The sequence below is a fragment of the Bufo gargarizans genome, chromosome 7, assembly GCF_014858855.1.
Source record: "Bufo gargarizans isolate SCDJY-AF-19 chromosome 7, ASM1485885v1, whole genome shotgun sequence".
Lineage (NCBI taxonomy): Eukaryota > Metazoa > Chordata > Amphibia > Anura > Bufonidae > Bufo > Bufo gargarizans.
The window spans coordinates 146534405-146556346 of NC_058086.1; the positions used below are offsets into that span (position 1 = coordinate 146534405).

Consider the following 21942-nt stretch of genomic DNA (forward strand, 5'->3'; position numbering starts at 1 on the left):
AAGGAGAAATCACTGTTAGAAATTGAGTCAGGAATAATCGTGGTTAAAACCTGCTTTTATTTTCACTTTCAGCTTCATTCAAAGCATCCTGATTTCTATCAGTGATATCTTCCCCTGTACTGAACATATTGCTGTCATTGTGGTATTGTCTGAAAGCTTGGAATGTCAGCTTTCAGACATATCTTTAGCTGGTACCAAACCAGACATATGAGCTGCTAAAGCAGTCCCTCCGTCCCTGTCAGTGAGGAGGAGAATGAGGGAGCAGCTGAAGAGCTGACAGGTGACTATTAAGAGGCTAAAACAAATGCTTACTGATTTTATGTAATTGCAGGGCTTGTCTATAGTTAGCTGTATGTGAGAGAATACACACTGTTCTTGGGTAGTGAGGGAGCTTATCTGCATTCTGATTGGTCTTGTCTGTCTCTGCTTAGCTGTATGTGAGGGGATAAACACTGCTCTGGGGTTGTTGCGATACCAAATTTTCTATTCGATTTCAATACCATAAAAAAGTATTGCGATACTCGATACCATGCAAAAAAAACAAAAAAAACAAAAACGTGCATTCCGCATTTTAAAAAATGGCGAATCGCGCAGTTTTTATTTATTTTTTCTGTTACGGCGTTCGCCATTTTAAATATTTTAATAGTTTGGACTTTTCTGACGTGGTGATATGTGATATGTTTATTTATTGTTTATATATTTGATATGTGAAATTGGGAAAGGAAGTAATTTATACTTAATATTTTGGTGTGTTTTGAAATTATTTTTTTTTTTTTTTACACTCTGTAATTTCCCCTTAGGGGCCAGAACCTGGGATCTTTTGATCCCTTGGCCTATACACCCTAATAGAGCTCTATCAGGGTGAATAGGACTTCACACTGTCCCTGCTGCTCTGTGCTTTGTGCACAGGGCAGCAGGGAGCTCACTATGGCAGCCAGGACTTTAGTAGCATCCTGGCTGCCATGGTAACCGATCGGAGCCCCGGGATTACACTGCTGGGGCTCCGATCAGAAGCTGCCACTGCCACCAATGAGGGGGAGGGGAGAGGGGACCCTGTGGCCACTGCCACCAATGATTTTAATACTGGGGGGGTTGAGGTGGGGAGAGGGCGCACTGCACCACCAATGATTTTAATGGGATGGGGGGGAGGGCGCACTGCGCCACCAATGATAATTACCCCTTAATACAGGAAGCGGGTGCCAGCAGCAGATCAGTGGCAGTGGCAGTTAACCCCTCCCACCTTTTTCACCAAACAGCAGATATTTAGGCACCCTATAGCCATGTGTATACTAATGCTATAATATAATCATCTTATCTATACAACACAAAGCAGAGTAATAAAGCAATATACTTATTCATCAGCATCATCTCCTGTAATGACTAACGCATGACTATTCAAATATAGCAAATATGTATAAGTGCTCCATAGCTATCCATAGAATATCCTTATAAAAACAGACCACTTCAGGAGAGTCTTATACTGTAAAGTGAACTGTACCCGGTCCAGCAAAATTCTTCAAAGGATCATCCCCCATGACCCAGCCGTTGTGTGCCAGGAAGTAGCATCCTTTCTCTGGCTGGTGCATAAGTGGCTCCTCCTCTTCTAAGGACATATTTCCAAATGGGAAAGTGAAATAACTGGAAAAAATAGTTTCACAGTAAGACATGTGCCACACCATAACTTCAGTAGAGAGACTGACAAAAGTATCGGAGTCTGTTACCTCCCTGGAGTCCTACTAACTGCAGTACTACATGAATAGTACTGTGGCCGGAGACTCTTGTTTATTAATTTCCTTGTTCTTCCTCGGCATTGAAATACAATGAGAGGACTCATAAACAACGTGCACACAATGGAGAGGGCTTTTGGGTGTGCGCTCATGAGTCCTGTCAATGTATCCCAGCTTTAGTTTGCAAGTGCACAACAGGGGAAGGGGGGCCAGTAATGCAGATTTACGGCAAATAAGTGATCAGGTCTGACTGCAGCAGTGCTACTCAGGTAGTACTGTGCCTAATAGGGCTCCAGGGAGGTGACAGGCTCTCTTTACACATCACAAACTAAAAGATTCCCTCACTTCAATATGGTGCTAACTGATGTAAATGTATGTTGGGCTAATAGAAGTCCCTTATACAGTACAGACCAAAAGTTTGGACACACCTTCTCATTCAAAGAGTGTCCATGCATTGATTGGCCCATTAAATAGGGTTTATCAGTGTGAAAATCCGCTAATAAATCAGAGAAACCTCAGCTCTCTGCCACGCTTTTCACAGTCAAAGCACTCGTCAGATTTTTCTGGCAAGCATTTTGGCCATGTGAACATACCCTACAAGGGTATATTTCATTATGAGTACACGGACATCATGGAATGGGGTCCCTGATCGGGAGCCTTATCTGTGAGTCAGACGAGAAGCCACAGCAAACAAAGGTTCTTGCTGTGGAGCACCCAGACTGTCCATGTATTGGCCGGCCATTTACTGGTATTTGCTGAAGTAAAAACATATGGTCAGCCAGATCTTCTGTTTACATGCTGAACAATTCACGTAAAGGGAACCTTCTCATTCAAAGAGTTTTCTTTATTTTCATGACTATGACTATGTGGAATTATATACATAACAAAAAAGTGTGAAACAACTGAAAATATGTCATATTCTAGGGTCTTCACTTGTTGGCCCTTTAGCCTTCACTCTGCGGTCCAGCTCACCCCAAACCATCTCGATTGGTTTCAGGTCCGGTGACTGTGGAAGCCAGGTCATCTGGCGCAGCACCCCATCACTCTCCTTCATGGTCAAATAGCCCTTACACAGCCTGGAGGTGTGTTTGGGGTCATTGTCCTGTTGAAAAATAAATTATGGTCCAACTAAACGCAAACCGGATGGAATAGCATGCCGCTGCAAGATGCTGTGGTAGCCATGCTGGTTCAGTATGCCTTCAATTTTGAATAAATCCCCAACAGTGTCACCAGCAAAGCACCCCCACACCATCACACCTCCTCCTCCATGCTTCACGGTGGGAACCAGGCATGTAGAGTCCATCCGTTCACCTTTTCTGCGTCGCACAAAGACACAGCAGTTGGAACCAAAGATCTCAAATTTGGACTCATCAGACCAAAGCACAGATTTCCACTGGTCTAATGTCCATTCCTTGTGTTCTTTTGCCCAAACAAGTCTCTTCTGCTTGTTGCCTGTCCTTAGCAGTGGTTTCCTAGCAGATATTCTACCATGAAGACCTGATTCACACAGTCTCCTCTTAACAGTTGTTCTAGAGATGTGTCTGCTGCTAGAACTCTGTGTGGCATTGACCTGGTCTCTAATCTGAGCTGCTGTTAACCTGCGATTTCTGAGGCTGGTGACTCGAAAGAACTTATCCTCCGCAGCAGAGGTGACTCTTGGTCTTCTTTTCCTGGAGCGGTCTGCATGTGAGCCAGTTTCTTTGTAGCGCTTGATGGTTTTTGTGACTGCACTTGGGGACAATTTCAAAGTTTTGCCAATTTCTCGGACTGACTGACCTTTATTTCTTAAAGTAATGATGGCCACTCGTTTTTCTTTACTTTTTTCTTGCCATAATACAATTTCTAACAGTCTATTCAGTAGGACTATCAGCTGTGTATCCACCTGACTTCTCCACAACGCAACTGATGGTCCCAACCCCATTTATAAGGCAAGAAATCCCACTTATTAAACCTGACAGGGCACACCTGTGAAGTGAAAAACATTTCAGGTGACTACCTCTTGAAGCTCATCAAGAGAATGCCAAGAGTGTGCAAAGCAGTAATCAAAGCAAAAGGTGGCTACTTTGAAGAACCTAGAATATGACATATTTTCAGTTGTTTCACACTTTTTTGTTATGTATATAATTCCACATGTGTTAATTCATAGTTTTGATGCCTTCAGTGTGAATCTACAATTTTCATAATCATGAAAATAAAGAAAACTCTTTGAATGAGAAGGTGTGTCCAAACTTTTGCCCTGTACTGTATGTAAAAACATCTTGGAGGATATTTATCAAATCAGATATGTCGTTTTTTTGACTCAAAACTGTCCAAAGTCATGTTGATTGCAGGGTTCTGTGACATTTGGTGAGACTCAATACTTTTCAAAGTGTCTATGTTTGAAGGGAACCTGTCACCTCCAGGCCGGCCGCTTTAGGCTCTCTGCGCATGCGCCGGGCGCGCGCGCACGATGGAAAAGCCTGGCGTATGCGCAGAGAGAGGAAAGCGGCCGGCTGAGTGCGGGAGCCGGAGACGGGATCGCGCAGTGACAAGGAGCGCACCGCGCCTGCGCGAGACTTGCACGATCCCAGCCTCACAGCAGGATGTCAATCACAGTGAAGGGAGGACGGGTGAGGGGCGGGCTTAGCTTGACCTGAAGCAAGTAGGCCGCTGCCCCCTTGACTTTAAGCTGACTCAGAGGATAGCGAAAACACAGATTAAAACAGCGTTTTTATAAAGTATACAACAACTAGTGGAGGATCGAAAAACATGATTGGGAAGACACTGGGGGCTACTGTAAGGTAATAATATCAGTTTAAAATGTGTTTTGGAGGTGACAGGTTCCCTTTAAGAGACAAAAAGGTATAAACCACATTGCACTCATACCAAATATATTATTAAGTGGCGCTAGTTCAGACGCACAAAGCAAAGACAAACTTAAAAATGACACAAAAAACAACCACAAATGATAAATGTCTCCCCTGGTACATAAGTCCATGCAAAAGTTGCATTTGAAAGCAGTTGTGCTCCAGTAAAACCCTGCTTCTACTATACATTATTAGGTGGGCACCTCAATAAAAGCCCTTATGCTTTCTGTTCAGTGACAAACACATGCCCGGTTACAAGAGGAGTATATGCCCGGCAGTGCCACCCTGTCTGGTAATCACTTATAATTTGCTTTGACTTCAGTTGCTGTTGACACTGGATTCTTCCGATCCTCAAACAGCTCAAAGCACTAAAAAAAACTGCTAAATTCTGTGGGTTACACTTAACACCTCTAGCAATGATTGGCAGCAACACATTTGTGCTGTGAGTGACGGCAGCACAGGTTTGGATCCGTGACGCTCATGAATTGGCATAAATAAAATAATTTACCTAAATAATTAATGGAATAACTGTTTTCAACACAATCAATTGACATGTAACTGACATGAGATTGGCCTGATTTATTAAGACAATGGCCTGATTAAGATGTAACGTACACGTCGAAACACGTCGCCATTTTATTGGTTTCTGAATCAGTTGTCTCATCAGCAGCGCCGATCTCCTGTTTTTCCTCCAGTTTGTCTCTAATTTATTAAGAGGCACAGGCTTCCCAATACATTAGGTGCATCTCTGGCCCTTTAAATCTATGCCAGCCAGAGGCAGGGGCAGACTTGAGATATAGTTTATGACATTTCTAGTGTAAATTGTAGTAAACTTTAGAAAAGTGTTAAAAAACTAAAAAAAGTAGCAAATTAGGGGGAACGCAATATTTGTGTTATAATTTGGAACTTTTTTTTAGGACACAAAGGTGGCATAAGAACCTTGATCTCCCCCTTTATACCTGTAACCAGAATAACTAACCGATTCCAAACAATCAAGTATAAATGTGGATACCTGGTGACAATTGGATCTTTCCTTGTGACAGCTCCAAGCTTTGGACCCTGATTTGCCAACCGTTCATACGTCATGGTCCCCAAAATGCAATTCACTGCCTAAATGCAAGAATAAATAAACAAAATGTAAAATGTGTCACTCTTCAGGAGTAATAGTATGGGTAAAAACTGCATTGAACCGCAGGCGCGGTGAGGAAGCTGGCAGCCTGCGAGCGTCTTTCCCTCACCGCGCCTGCGCCGAATACTGAACGGCACGAGATTTTACCAGACCACAGGGCTGGCAGACAGATGCGAGCGCTGCCTGGCCCTGTCAATCAGGACTTGGAGGGAGGCAACAAAGGTGGGAGAACGGAGCCTCTAGGAGCAGGAACAATGCCCCCCCTGCTCCTAGAGGCTAATTAGCATATTATAAAAGTTTGATTTCCGGCATAACAGGGGGCAAAGATAAAAGTAGGAATAGGCTAGTTAGGTTTAGCTGACATTAGCACATCGCTAATGTCAGCTAGCTTAATATAGTTAAATCTGGTGACAGAAACTCTTTAAATCAGGTCAGTATGATTACAACATAAACCTCACAGACACTGGTGTATTGAGTCATGGCAAACTCAAACCAAATGGACCACCTACTGGCCTGGCTTTAAATGAACAACAATTCTGTAATGGACAGATGGACCACAGCCTGTCTACTACCTCCACCTGTTGTGGTGAGACCTCCACAAGACTGGAGCACAAAGATGCAAGGAGGCAAATTCCAACCCCACAAAATGTTTATACATAAGGACACCCTGAGTAATTCTGCCATTCTGGCGAACTTTGGAAAGTGCCCATTGAGGGGAAGCAGAGTGGCAAAAGCTGCAGGCACATCATAATGCTGTCCCTAGGACTGTAGCATTTTAGTCTCTAGATTTCAGGTGAGACCAGTGCTGCAGTTCTGTAAACTGGAAATTCAGTGTATTCATACTGTACAATATAAGAGCCGATGAGCCCCTTTACCCCGCGTACACTATGTAACTCAGTGGTGCACCCTGTTTTCTTAAGACACCTGTTCATGGTGGAAGTTCGTCTGCCTGTGTTTCTCCGCATTCAGTTCTTCAAGCCTCTTGCGGAACCAAGTGCAACATTCTTCTATAGCTGCTGGCCCATTACTGCAATCACAAATGAGGTGCACACGTTGGTCTACGATTACTGACATTAAACGGTATTTGATAATATCAAGATGGAGAACTATAATATGGCAACTACTAAGAAATCTACATAATAGACCTACCTGTTTGGTATGAACGTGCTTAGAGCTGTGTCCATATCCACAGTGCTTCCAAAGCGTCTATATTGCAGGTCCTGGATAATTACTAGCTGTTTTTTATCAGATTTTGCTACCTGCTTCTGTGCACCTGCAATACAAACAATTTATTGTTGTGACGTGTGTGATTATAGCTCATAAAGTAGATATATATATATATATCTCAAAAAAGTAAAATGTGTGCCATACCTGGAGATGTGAGCAGGGCTCTGAACTGTTCAACAGCCTTAGCCACATTGACCTGGTAAAACTCCCAGAGTTTGAGTTTAGTGAATATTTCCTCCCATAGGATGCCACGGATATTCTGCAAAAATCAACAGGACAGACTAAGCATATCAGTCACGAGGTTGTGGTCACAGTACAGTAGACCATACAAATTAGATTTGAGTGGACTGCCTCAGCATCTAATGTGTATGGAGGTGTCTCCATGTTTCCTTAACAGCAGATGTCGGGGGGACATAAGTATCAGGCTGCCGAATTTCAACATTTGTTCTTGCCCGCTAGAGGTTTATTCTCTTATCCCCATTCACAACACATGTACACTTGGACAAGCTGAGTGTGTATAGAGTGGGGGGTCCGAAGGAATAGCAGTTGGCCAAAAGAGCATTTGGCTGACAGCTATCTATGGCTACTTTCACACTCCGTTTGCGAGATCTGTTTCAGGGCTCTCACAAAACGGATCAGTTTTGCCCTAATGCGTTCTGAATGGATAAGGATCCGTTCAGAATGCATCAGTTCTGCCTCTATTCCGGTCTGGAGGCGGACACCAAAACGCTGCTTGCAGCGTTTGGTGCCCGCCTGACGATGCGGAGGCAAGCGGATCCGTCCTGACACACAATGTAACAATGGGGACGGATCCGTTTTCACTGACAATAGAAAACAGATCCGCCCACCCATTGACTTACAATGGTGTTCAAGACGGATCCGTTTTGGCTATCTTAAAGATAATACAAACGGATCCGTTCTGAACGGATGCATGTCGTTGTATTATCGGTGCGGGATCCGTCTGTGCAGATCCATGATGGATCCGCACCAAAGGCGAATGTGAAAGTAGGCTAAACTGTATGGCCACCTTTACGAAGGTCAACACAGTCCAGTCATACGCAAATATTTTCATGTTGCTTTAAATAATGCAAATAATTATTTCCACGGCAGTTTTTAAAGGCGGTGCAATTTCCTTATCTCCCTTTCATTCTAGAAGCCACACCTAATATATCAGTATTTCATTCTTCGATAAGCCACCGCGCATTGTCACCAAGTACAACATTCTATTTATTTAGCAGGGCATGTCCATTATATCACATCGAAAATCAGAATCAACAAGTTCTAAACTGGGTCCACCTTTCCAAAAACGTTAAATTTGTGCCGACAACTGAACGAATGGAACTGTTGTATGCATATTTGTTGGCAAATTTTTGTTTAAAATTCAACTGTTTTAGAGTTGTTAATATTTATAACACAGAAAGGTTTTGGTTCAGAACTAGTGATCTGGCCAGACCCTTAATAACCTCAATCTCTACATTAGGTTTGGCAATTTTACATTTACATCCTTAACCTGGGTTTTCAACCAGCTGACAGCATAAGCATCCAATGTATTTTCGAAAGAGGGTATGCAAATCAGCTCTTAGCAAGCTCTGTCTCTAATGCCAACACATGGAAGGTAGCTATCTTATAAGTGAATGTTCAACCTTTTAAACAGGCCTTGAGACATAACTTGGATAATAACAAAGTCAGCATCTCATCTGCAGACAGCTGTTTTAAGGTGATTGCTTATCATTAGTGCAGAGCAGACAGTATTGGATTAACTGGGCCAATCAGCCTGAAACAGCTGTCTGTTGATGAGGTACTGGCTTTGTTATTATGCAAGCCATGTCTCAAGGCCTTTTGAAAAGGCTGAACATTGGCTTACGGGGAAGCTACCTTACATCTGGTGGCATTAGAGGCAGAGCTTGCTAACAGCTGATTTGCATACCCAGCGTTGCCAGGCCTATAAGACACCTTACATTAATTAGGAACTCTCCATAAGGACATATAGCATCCCCCATTGTATTTTAGAGAAAGCTGTTTCACACCTAAAATAGTAAAGTCTTTCAGTGAAATATGTAAAGATATGTATAACTCACCACATGAGTACAGTATAATTAGCTAAAGTATAGCGTGTGATCTGCAGGGCACTGCGTACGGACCCCGATTCCACCTTACTGCAACTCTTTAGCATCCTCCTAGACATCAGAGAGGATCAACAACTCATAGCTTACCAATAGTACTGAGCGCTGACAAGCTCCTTCACAGCACCACTGCAGCTTCATCAGAGGAGATAAACCATGCTCTGGTGATTCTGCTGGCCATAAACGGTGTATAACGTCGTCTGAATGGAATATACTGATTGTGGTTTGATGACCTGGCATACAGGTCTGAGCACCTAGCTCCACTGCCATATGTGTCCATATTTACAATATGCTGTGCACAATACAAAATACGGTAAATCTTTAACGACTGGACATTTTTATGAGAGCTAACGACATTTCACTCTCTCCAACTTACATTTAGCTGCTGGTCATTTTGGATTAGTGCTGGAAGTCCTCGGGCAGCGTACTTTCCATCTGACACACTGCAGGTCAGGTGCCATAGCGCTCGGTCTAGAAGCCACGCTGGCTTAAGATGTGGTGAGTTTACAAGGTTGAAGCCACACTCTGGGTGTTCGTGAAGCCATTTGCTGTTAGACGCTGTTGAAAATTTTTTAGTTCAGTTACATCGTGTAATAAAAATATGGAAAGTGTCAAAATATCCACAGTAAGGCAACTGCCTAAAAGGTCAGAAAAAATAAAATAAAAAAAATAGAAAAATAATTTTTAAAAACACGCCAATATGAATACATTTCTAAATTCCTAAATGTCTTTATTAATCTATAATGGATTGTTTGATCTAGGGGCGATCAGTAGAGAATTTAAAATGGCCGCTGTCAGATTCCATCACATGGAATCCGTCCTAATGACAGCAGGACAGCGCTAGTTAGAATGCAGAGCAGGCGCTGTATGGAAGCTCCTTCTCTGTTTTATCAGCTCTGTCAAACACTACAGGCCTAATTGATCATTAATATACACCACGTAAAAAAACAAGATTTTTGTGAACTCACCTGTAAAATCTCTTTCTCGCTTAGTTCATTGGGGGACACAGGACCATGGGTATAGCTGCTTGCTGCCACTAGGAGGTGACACTAGGCTGAAAAAATACGGTAGCTCCTCCCCGGCAGGCTATACAACCTCCAGCCTGGAGAGAGCATGTCAGTTTGTGCCCGAGCAGTAGAAACATGTGCGAAGGAAAAGAAAACGCAACAAACGCCAGCGGGAGCGACCCCGAGCTGAATACCCGACCGACAACCAACTACCACCACCAACAATAATAAAATACTGGGTGGGTGCTGTGTCTGCCAATGAACTAAGCGAGAAAGAGATTTTACAGGCGAGTTCACAAAAATCTAGTTTTCTCACTCGTATCATTGGGGGACACAGGACCGTGGGACGTCCCAAAGCAGTCCACAGGGAGGGAAAAATATATAAAAATCACACGCCCATGGAAAAAACGCCCTCGAGAATGCTTAATACACTGCCGCCTGCGAGACCCTGTGGCCCGGAGCAGCAAATGGCGATGCCTAGGAAAGCACCTGGTAAAACTTGGTGAACGTGTGCCAGGAAGACCAAGACGCTGCCTTATACAACTGTGAAGTTGATAGATGGTGGAGATGAACCCGAGAAGCACCAACCGCTGTTTGGGTGTACCGTAACTCCGCTGGACGGTGCCTTGCCCCGGGAGCGGAATGCCTCAGCAACTGTCAAACAGATCCACCTGGAAACGTCCCCTTGGAGGCCGTCGAGCCTTTACAAGGACCTCCAGGAATAACTAGGTATAAGTCCGTACGGAGGAAAGAGCTAGTCATGGACAAGCAAACCTCCGAATCCCATGGCTGATGGAGAGCTCGCTCTCTAGAATGCGAGGGAGAAGGAAAAAAAATTGAAAACAATGTCTGTGTAGACGTGTAAGGCGGCGACTACCTCCAGCAAAAAAGAAGGGATTGGGCGGAGCACTGCCTTATGTGGGTGAATGACAAGAAAAAATATACGAACAAGAAAGGCGCTACCAACTCCGAAATTCGTCGGGTGGAAGAGACCGCCACAAGGAATGCCACCTTCCCAGAATGAAAAGCGGAGAAGAAGACATTGCAGAGAGAAGTCATGTTCCTCACTGAAACGCCACCAAACGACCCACAGCCCACCTGCCGAGTCCGGGAACATGGCTGGAAAGAGAAGGCCACAGAACCAATACCCTGTACAAATGCAGATGAGGGGAAAGTAGTAACGTAGGAGCCACCAAGGCTTGCGGGGTGGCAGCGAACCCTGAGCCAGAGAAGGAAAAAGACGGAAGGAGAGAAAAAAATAAAATAAAAAAAGAGGCTAGGGCTAAAGCCCATTCCCCATCTGAGACTGGCACTATATAGAAGTAGCCACAGGATCTAGTGGCAGTGCCATACTCTGCCTGAGGAGGAAGCCATGCAAGAGGAGCCACAAGTCTATTGCTAGCACCAAACTCCAGCTAAGGAGGGGGCCACAAAGCATTGCTAGAAGAATCCGCCTCCGCGTATGTAGTGGCAACGCAAAGACCCCTCATACAGTAGTAGCCACAGCATGCCCCGCCAGCGCAAAACTGAGGGGGAGGCCTGAGGACATCCAGTAGAAGCCATGGTACCATATTGCCCCAGTTAAGTAGAGCTAACCTTAAACACTCCACCTGGGAAGGGCGCCGAACAGGAGCAACTGCCAAAACTAGCGCCAGGGTAGAACCCCTACCTGAGGGGGATGCCCCACTGCAGAGACTACGAACTCTAGCACTAGCGTAAAAGCTGCACCTGCGGAGTAGAACCCGCTGTAGTAGCTAAACCAGAGTGCCAGCATAACCACTTTCCAAGATAAGGAGGAGTGGTGGAAAGAGAATACAGAGTCAGTAAACACTTGACTCGCTGGAACGTAATCATAATATCATGTGCAATGGTGTACGCACTACATATTGTTGAGGACAAATACCATGACCGACTGGAATGGTGGAGGCCCATGGAGATGGGGGGGTCTCCAGGACACAAAAGTGTTGCTGGGTAACCCCCTGAGAGGACAGAGGCTGTCATATTCATGCCCCAAACCAGCACCGAAAAGAAAAGAAGGATACAACGTGGAATTAGCCACAGTATCCACTGGCGGCACCCATATACCACTAGATGAAGAGTACACGGCACCAGCGGGTACCAACTCCAGCCACGCTCCACTTGTGAAAGAAGCTAAGGCATCTAGAGCTGTGGGGTAGTTGAATTGCAGCATCCCAAGATGCTTAGTTATCCCCCTGTTAGCGGATCACTAGTGGAAGGGGGTAATGCAACAGGAAGCATGGTGATGGCAATGCGACTGATGAAATAGCATCCAGTGGTAGTGCAATACTCCGCTTAAGGAAGGGAGTAGCGCGACAGTCAGAAGCGTATCCAACGGTAGTGTAATTACTCCACCTATGGAGGGGGGGTAATGCCTACGGCAAGCACTGCACTCAGTGGTAGTGCAGTTACTCCACCTATGAAGGGGGGGTAACGCACTGTATGCCAAGGTAGTGCAAGTACACCACCTATGGAAGGGGGTAATGCATATGGCAGGAACTGAAACCAATGGTAGAGAAATTACGCCGCTTATGGAAGGGGGTAATGCATATGGCGAGTCCTGTACCCGGTGGGAGTGGAATTACTCCACCTATGTAAGGGGGTAATGCATACGGTAAACACTGTAACCAATGATAATGCCATAACGCCATCTATGGAAGAGGCAAATGCATACGGCAAGTACTGTACACAGTGGAAAAACAACTCCGCCACCAACGGAAGGGGGAACGCCTACGGCCGGCACTGAAACCAGTGCTAGTGCAGTTAGTCCACCTATGGAAGGAGGTAATGCCTAAGGTAAGTAGTAGTAGTAGTAGTAGTGCAAATACTCCGCCTAAAGAAGGGGGTAATGCATACGACAAGTACTGCTGTCTACCGTGGACACAATCTTGGAAGACTGTACCGGATTCCTGTCAGAGTCCGAATCACTGACCCCCCCCCCCCCCCCCCCCGGACCGAACTTCTCCAGGGAGGGAGGGTGCGTCTGAGCGTGACCCTAGGAAGGAAGGTTGGGGTGCAGAGGTGACCGAGGAGGAAATATGTCCTGCTCTGGCCCGCTTGTCGCAGTTCTACCTCTCAGAATCTTGCCCATGGCAGTTGCAGGCTGCGCCGGTGGGGATTTAGGTAGGTAGGTGGGAAGAATTAGCGCCAAATCCCCGCCCATACCAGGGGATAAAAGCTGCAGCCTAGTAGGCCGCGAAGTCGGGGCCTAAAGTATTTGTCGCATGGTCGACCGGAGCACAGAGGGACCTGCTGCGGTGATGCGAAATGCGCCCGCTTGCGCACACCGGCCTGGGGTGTCCACCCCGCAGGCCGGGAAGAAAACAGCGCGGGCCAGAGTGAACACCCAGGCAGGCCCGAAGTGAAGCCGGGGCCTAAATTTTGCTGCGCCCGGCAGACCGTGCAGGCGGTAACCCTTCCGGAGCGGCGCGCTTAGCGCCCGTTCCAGAAAAGGGCGGATCATGGCGCTGGATATCGGGGAGCGGGAAGCCCCCTCCCCTCCCTGCCTGTCTGACAGGTGCATGAGACCGGTCCACAGCGGCGCGCACGGCCGCCAGCTGTGTTAGAACAGAGTCTGCCAGAGAACATGGTCCATTAACCCCCTATGTGCCCGTGTAACCCTCGGCATAGAGGGGGAATGAGAGGGAATGCCTTCAGAGGTCCTGGGCTATGATAAATGGAGCCCGTTGCCTGTTAACCCTATGGATCCCTTGAAAACGATTGCCGCCTAAGAAGGAGGGAGGGGGAAGGGGTTTAACATACTTACCTAGTCCCGTGTACTCACCCCATTTTCCTCCTCTTCTCTTCACCCTCCCTAAGTGGACCCGAAAGGTCACCTTTTCCAGCAGGGTCACCACCTCAGCAGCTGGCACCGGAGTGGCAGGAGTCTGGTATGGCAGGAGGGTCTTTTTCTTTGGCAGATCTAGGTGACCCCTTGGCTGGCGGGAAGAAGGGGAGCTGGGCTGCCCTGGATCCTCCTTTTGCTTCTGTGGGGACATCGGGTGGTGAGGGAATCCGACTCCGGTCTTGCTCCCCGGGACAACAGAGAGGCTAAAATCAACTAAGGAAGCCGCCCTGCATAAGGCAGGGGGTCTGCCTCCTACAGACACTAAGCTAAAAACTGACATGCTCTCTCCAGGCTGGAGGCCGTACAGCCTGCAGGGGAGGAGCGAAGTCTTTTTTCAGCCTAGTGTCGCCTCCTAGTGGCAGCAAGCAGCTATACCCACGGTCCTGTGTCCCCCAATGATACGAGCAAGAAAGTAGCATTTCTCCACTGCCTTCACCAATTTCCTAAAAAGGCGGGCGTGGTGAGGGTCTGGAGGGGGAGGGGCCAGCGGACCAGCCACATTTATCTACTTTTATGGCAGTTTTTATAATGCTAAAATTCAGTTTAGGCGCATGGACTGCCGAAGACGTATGACGAGACGTATGGCTTGTTATAAATTAGGCACAGCCTTTGGCAGCATGTAGGGTTATCACAGACGAGCGTACACAGCCGGCCTATGATAAATCAGGCCCCATATTATCATCTGTACCTGCCTGAAAGCTCATACTCACTGGAATGATAGATGTCAAGAAAAAATAAATAAAAATAAATAAATAAATAGGGAGACAGCACATCCAAAAGGTGGAATTTTATTTCAGATACTCACTAGAATGAAGGACCACACACACTCTGGGAGGTGTTTGATAATGATACACCTCCCACACAGAAGCATATGTGTTCAGTCCTTTGTTCCAGTGAGTACAGGTGAGAGGTGAACTCCGAGGCAGGTACAGATAACAGCTGAAGTCTGTAGATAATATAGTGTTTTACAGGGCTGATAAAGCAGAGAAGGAGCTTCCATACAGCCCCTGCTCTGCATTCTAACTCAGGCGTCCTGCTGTCATTAGGACGGATTACATGTGAAGGAATCTGGCAGGGGCCATTTTAATTTTTCTACTGATTTCCCCCCTAGACAAAACAAGCCATTATAAATTAGTAAAGACATTTACGAATTTATTCATATTAACATGTGTTTTCAATATTTTCAAGTTTTGTTTTTTTTTCTCCTTGAGAACAACTCTAAGATAAGAAACTGTATGTATTTTAGGCTACTTTCACACTTGCGTTCAGAGCGGATCCGTCTGGTGTCTGCACAGACGGATCCGCTCCTATAATGCAGACGATGGGATCCGTTCAGAACGGATCCATCTGCATAATAGTTTAGAAAAAATTCTAAGTGTGAAAGTTGCTCAGACGGATCCGTCCAGACTTTACATTTAAAGTCAATGGGGACGGATCCGTTTGAAAATTAAGCCATATTGTGTCAACTTCAAACAGATCCGTCCCCATTGACTTACATTGTAAGTCTGGACGGATCAGTTTGCCTCCGCACGGCCAGGCAGACACCCGAACGCTGCAAGCGGAGGACAAACGGTGCCAGACTGATGCATTCTGAGCGGATCAGCTTGTGAGAGCCTTCAAACGGAACTCACAAGCGGAGCCCCGAACGCTAGTGTGAAAGTAGCCTTACATATGCTCCAATAATGTTAGTCAATAGAAGACACTGCTCATAGATGGGATGAGCTTAGGGTGGTCATATATTCAGAACAGCATCCAACTGCTGCCTGCATGTAAGATCTGCATTTGCCCCTTGGTGTCCCGCAAGGCTCTGTCCTAGGACCCCTGCTCTTTTCTATCTACACTTTTGGCCTGGGACATCTCATAGAGTCCCATGGCTTTCAGTTTCACCACCTTACTATCCATAATCCCACAATGCCTATCTTCCATATCATCCTTCTTCTCCTCTCGCTTTCTAAAACTTAACATGGATAAAACAGAATTCATCCTCTTTCCCCCATCCTGCTCAACCCCCCCAACAGACCTATCTATCACGATCAATGGCTGCCCACTCTCCCCGGTCAACCAAGTCTGCTGCCTTGGAGTGACCTTGGATTCTGCCCTCTCCTTCTGACCGCACATCCAAGCCCTTTCCACCACCTGCCGCCTCCAACTCAAAAACATCTCCCGCAGCAGTGCTTTCCTTAACTTTAAATCTGCGAAAATGCTTGTACATGCCCTCATCATCTCCCGCCTGGGCTACTGCAACATTCTCCTCTGTGGCCTTCCATCTAGCACTCTTTCACCCCTCCAATCTATCCTCAACTCTGCTGCCCGACTAATCCACCTCCCACCCTATTACTCCTCTGCCAATCCCTTCACTGGCTCCCCATTGCCCAGCAAATTCAGTTCAAAATACTAACAAATACATACAAGGCCGTCCACAACCTGTCCCATCCCTACATCTCTGAGCTACTTTACCGATACATCCCCACACGCAATCTCCGATCCTCACAAGACCTCCTTCTCTCCTTTCCTATCACCTCTTCCCACAATCGCCTCCAAGATTTCTCCCGTGCATCCCCCACACTCTGGAACTTGGTACCCCAACATATCAGACTCTCACCTACAGTGGAATCCTTCAAAAGAAACCTGAAAACCCACCTCTTCAGACAAGCCTACAACCAGTGACCCTGCTGCCTCTATAGCGCCATGACCAACTTCACCCGCACCTACTGTGTCCTTCTCCCATACCATGTAGATTGTTAGCCCTCACGGGCAGGGCCCTTTCTCCTTCTGTTCCAGTTTGTAACTCGTCTTGTTTATGATTAATGCAATTGTCTGTATTATGCATGTGCACCCCTTATCATATGTACAGCGATATGGAATGAATGGCGCTTTAATAATAAATAATAATGTAAATTAACCACTTTCCATCTAAGCTTTCTTAGACATGAAATTGAACTTTTGGTAACTCCACAACTAAGATGTTTTTGAAAGATTGAAAATCCTACTAAAGGGAATTATTCATTTCAGACCCTGACGACTAGTTTTCTTGCCTGGTGTTTGCCAAGTAGTAACTCAATATGTTCGCTGAATGTGTCACAAGAAGGGCAGGTTTAATTTGATAATATGGATATATACCAATCATAGCTGGCATTCTCACCTGTGTGGTTATACACAACGTCAGTGATGCTCAGCATATTCCATTCTTTCCTCATCTTTTCCACCAGTTTCCCAACATCACTCCAGTTATAGGTCTTTCCAGGTCTAGAGAAGTCTGGATTTAGTTTCAACTGGTCGGCCAACGAATAACAAGATCGAGAAGTACCCAGTGTCTGCAAGGGTGTAAAATGCACCATATTGTAGCCTACAAAATAATTACAAAAATGACATTATAAATCAATCAGATAATCATAATATTGTTTATTTAAAGGATTTGTCCCACAAAAAATATTCTACATCTTTCAAACCAGCACCTGGATCTGAATACTTTTGCAACTTAAAGGGGTTGTCCGGGATTAGGGACCATTGTTTAATAGCATTGCACATACACCCACGTTACATACACCCATGTCCTACCTTTTTAGCATGTTTCCAAGTACCCTTTTTATCCAAAACCTTTCTGGCAGGAAGTAACTGATTCCTTTCAGTCAGTGACGTACCGGGTCCCTTGCAGGGGAGGAAAGCTTCCTCTTCCGCTGCTTAGTGAGCCCGGTGACGTCACTGACAGTCTAATTGATTATGCAAAGTCTGGGAGGGGCAGTAACTCTCCAGGCCAAGATTGTGCTAAGCTCCGCCCCTCCAGACGTCACCGGGTGCCGACAAGGGACCAATCAGAGTAGTCCCTTGCCGGCATTCAGTTGCAGTCAGAGTCTAATGTAATCAAGTAAGTCCCCCCTCGATCCGTCTGCTCCTGCTGGTGTCGCATTCATGTGGTTGCAACATGTGTAAAATGCTCCCCCAATGCACTCCTATATATTACAAATGCCGAGCTGTGACAGTGTGACAGCTAACGCTAACACCCTGCTGTTGTCGCAACCACATGGATGCGACATGTGTAAAATGCTCCCCCAATGCGATCGCCCCCCCCCATCCGTCCGCTCCTTTAGTGATGGCAGCAGAGAACTATGACAAATGCAGATCGATCGCCCAACTGCCCCCCCCCCCATCCGTGCGCTCCTTTAGTGATGGTAGCAGAGTGATCGCCCCCCCCGCCCTCCCCCTCCCCTCCCTCCCCTCGATCCGTCCGCTCCTTGTGTACCTGATTCCTGATGTCAGCAGAGAGCGTTAGCTGTAACTATAACAGCTAACATTCTGCTGGTGCCGCATCCATGTGAAGCTGCCTCTCTCTACTATCGCGCCCCTGTAGCGGCGCGATCGTTGCCATGGCAACCGGACGCCTAATAAAGGCATCCTGGTTGCTATGGACCTAAGGCTAATCAGACCGGGTCTGATTAGCCTTAGTGCAAAAGTAGCATTGACAATACAGTGCATTGAAATAGATGACTATTGCAATGCACTGTATTAAAGTGAAAGTATTAAAAAAAGTAATGAAAAAAAAGTAAAAGTGACAGCAAAAAAAAGTTTAACTGAAAAAAAGGGAACGTGCATACAAATTCAAACTGTAACAAATAAATTTGAATAAAAAATAAAAATTGTCTTTTATTCGTTCATTTATTCCTTAAAAAAATTAAATGAATAAAAAAAAAATAATATATATTTGGTATTGCCTTGTCCGTAACAACCGGCCCCATAAATATATCGCATTACACACCATGTCCGAAAAACACCTTAAAAAATATCATAAAAACTGTTAAAAAAAAGCCTTTTTTTTTTTTTACCTAACATCACATAAAGTGCTTCAACAAGCGTTCAAAAAGGCGCATGTCCCCCAAAATAGTACTAATCAAACCGTCACCTCAACCCGCAAAAAATGAATAACTCTTTCACACTAGCGTTCGATCGGATCCGTTCTGAACGGATCCGATCATAATAATGCAGACGGAGGCTCCGTTCAGAACGGATCCGTCTGCATTAAATTGGCAAAAAAAAGCTAAGTGTGAAAGTAGCCGCAGACGGATCCGTCCAGACTTTTACATTGAAAGTCAATGGGGGACGGATCCGCTTGAAGATTGAGCCATATTGTGGCATCTTCAAGCGGATCCGTCCCCATTGACTTACATTGTAAGTCTGGACGGATCCGCACGCCTCCGCACGGCCAGCTGAACGCTGCAAGCAGCGTTCAGGTGTCCGCCTGCTCAGCGGAGCGGAGGCTGAACGCCGCCAGACTGATGCAGTCTGAGCGGATCCGCATCCATTGAGACTGCATCAGGGCTGGATGGAAGCGTTCGGGGCCGCTCGTGAGCCCCTTCAAACGGAGCTCACAAGCGGACAGCTGAACGCTAGTGTGAAAGTAGCCACACAATCGGTCAAAAAATTAAAAAACGGTGGCTCTCAGACTATGGACACACTAAAACAATATTTTTTTTGTTTCAAAGCTGCTATAATTCTGTAAGGCTGGTTTAACACGGGCGTTGCGGATTAGTTCCAGATGCGTTCAGAGTGCGTTTAGTGAAACTCGCACTATTTTGCAAGCAAGTTCAGTCAGTTTTGTCTGTGATTGCGTTTAGTTGTTCACTTTTTTCCGCATGGGTGCAATGCGTTTTGATGCGTTTTCCACCCGCGTGATAAAAAACTGAATCTTTACAAACAACATCTCCTAGCAACCATCAGTGAAAAACGCATCGCACCCGCACTTGCTTGCGGATGCAATGCGTTTTTCACGCAGCCCCATTCACTTCTATGGGGCCAGGGCTGCGTGAAAAACGCAAAATATAGAGCATGCTGCGATTTTCACACAACGCAGAAATGGTGCATGAAAAACAACGCCCATGTACACAGACCCATTGAAATGAATGGGTCAGGATTCAGTGCGGGTGCTATGCGTTCACGTCACGCATTGCACCCGTGCGGAAAACTCGCTCGTGTGAAAGGGACCTAAAGCTCTCAAAAATGTTTAGGGATCTATATGGGAGCGTGGCCCTTATAGTGTGACGCTGTCAGCGATTTTTATGGATAGATGTGGGAGCGTGGCCTTTATAGTTTGTTGCAGTCTGCTATCCCTACAGTGGCGCACCTACAGGGGGGGTCCAGTGGGTCTGGATGTAATGCGGGCATTTGTGGCAGCGGTGGGGGGGGGGGGGCGGGGGGCAGTAGGAGATGAGCGCTTCCATTGTGGAAGCGCTCATCTCCATATCTAATCCATCTGTATCGCCGTCCTCAGGACAGCGATACAGATGCCTGTGCTGCGGCAGGGGAGGGAGAGGTGTGTCCCTCCCCTGTTCTTCTGATAGGCCACAAGCACTAATGCCTGCAGCCTATCAGAGGCCGGCTCAGGCGGTGCGAAGACGTCATCATCGCGCCGCCTGAGCCGGGCAGCACACAGCAGGGACACAGGCCGGAAGAGGCCTGCATCGCATCGCTGCTGATGGAGGTAAGTATCAGTGTATTTTTTTTTTTTTTTGGGAGGGGGGAGCTGGCACTATGGGGGCACTAAAGGGGAGAACGGCACTATGGGGAATCTGGTGGTATTTTTATTTTTGGGTGGCACTTCTTACTGGCACATTATGGGGGTGAACCATGTGGAAGAGGAGCACTATGGGGGCTCTAAAGGGGCTTATTTATTTTTTTACACGTTATGGGGGGCACTATAGGGGAGAACGGCACTATGGGGCATATGGTCGCACTATAGGGGCATTATTTGGGGGCACTATGGGGAAGAGGGGGTTCTAAAGGGGCCTTTTTTCTTATTGGCACATAGGGGCATTATGGCATCTGGTGGCACTAAGGGGGCATTTTTTACTGGTACATTATGGGAGGCACTATAGGGGAGGGCGGCACTATGGAGGAGTGGAGCACTATTGGGGCATATGGTGGCACTTTGAAGGGGCATTTTTTACTGGCACATTATGGGGCGGCACCATGGGGGAGAGGAGCACTATGGGGGCATCTGGGGGCTCTAAAGTTTTTTTTTTTTTATTGACACATTATGGGGGCACTATAGGGGAGAATGGCATTATGGGGCATCTGGTGGCACTATAGGGGCATTATTTGGGGGCACTAAGGGGAAGTGGGGGCTCTAAAGGGGCCTTTATTCTTATTGGCACATTATTGGGGCATTATGGAAAGAGAACGTCTACAACAAAGGTGACATTACTGGAAGTAAGAGGTATGTGGCGCTATGTAGGAGAGGAGATGCTCCGGCTCCTCCCCTGCCATTTGCAGAGGAGGATTCAGAGATGTGTGAGGACGGCCAAAGGGGGCAGCAGGCCACAGGTGGGTGGCAGATGGTGGGGGGAACCACGGGCCTTGAGCAGGGTCTGGGGAGGGAGGAGAGCGGAGGAGCTTCCTGGCTGTAGCCTGCTGTTTATTGTATGATGTGAAGCAGGCAGTGCAGCCAGGACAGACCTCCCCCTCTCTCCGTATGATGTGTCGACAGGCCTCACCTATAGAATGTCAGCGGTACAGTGTTTGTTGGGAGTGTCCTATTATATGTAGGAGGGGCTTTTAATAATGGGCAGGGCAAAAAAATTGCGGCGCGCCATATTGTTATTTTCCTACACATGCCACATTTTTTGGCCTTTCGTACCCCGCCTAGACAAAATTGCTGGGTGCTCCCCTGTATCCCTAAGGTTGTATACCATGAGTAACTAGCACAAGTAAAATAAAAAAAAAGTATTTATCAAATAATCTGACACTTAGGATGTTTCTAAATATGGTGCGTTAATGTAATTTAAAAATTGGCTAAGTAGTGAAGGTTTTTAAAATACATTTTTGGAATATTTTTTGACAATGATATAATTTTTTTTTTCTATCAGAATGCCGTCTTGCATTGTACGTGGATGCAAGACGAATGGAAAAAAAAGGGACCGTTCCATCATCCTCCATTCTTTTCCTCGTGATGTGGAACGAATCCGCAAATGGCTCAGACAAACAAGTCAGTACCCTCATAATCTGGAATGAAATGGTTGTAAAAGTGA

At 46.2% G+C, this 21942-nt stretch overlaps 1 protein-coding gene across 4 annotated transcripts in view; it reads right to left on the bottom strand.

Annotated features, from left to right (window-relative positions):
- AGL (amylo-alpha-1, 6-glucosidase, 4-alpha-glucanotransferase) overlaps positions 1-21942 on the bottom strand; it is a 145908-nt gene that overhangs the window by 50787 nt on the left and 73179 nt on the right. For all 4 annotated transcript variants that reach the window (XM_044302500.1, XM_044302497.1, XM_044302498.1 and 1 more), the window contains exons 5-11: positions 17067-17270; positions 9429-9610; positions 7074-7188; positions 6852-6975; positions 6627-6729; positions 5586-5683; positions 1499-1638 (exon numbers count right to left, since the gene is read on the bottom strand). In XM_044302500.1, coding sequence (XP_044158435.1) covers positions 1499-1638; positions 5586-5683; positions 6627-6729; positions 6852-6975; positions 7074-7188; positions 9429-9610; positions 17067-17270 — 966 coding nt within the window. The remainder of the gene's footprint in view (positions 1-1498; positions 1639-5585; positions 5684-6626; positions 6730-6851; positions 6976-7073; positions 7189-9428; positions 9611-17066; positions 17271-21942) is intronic.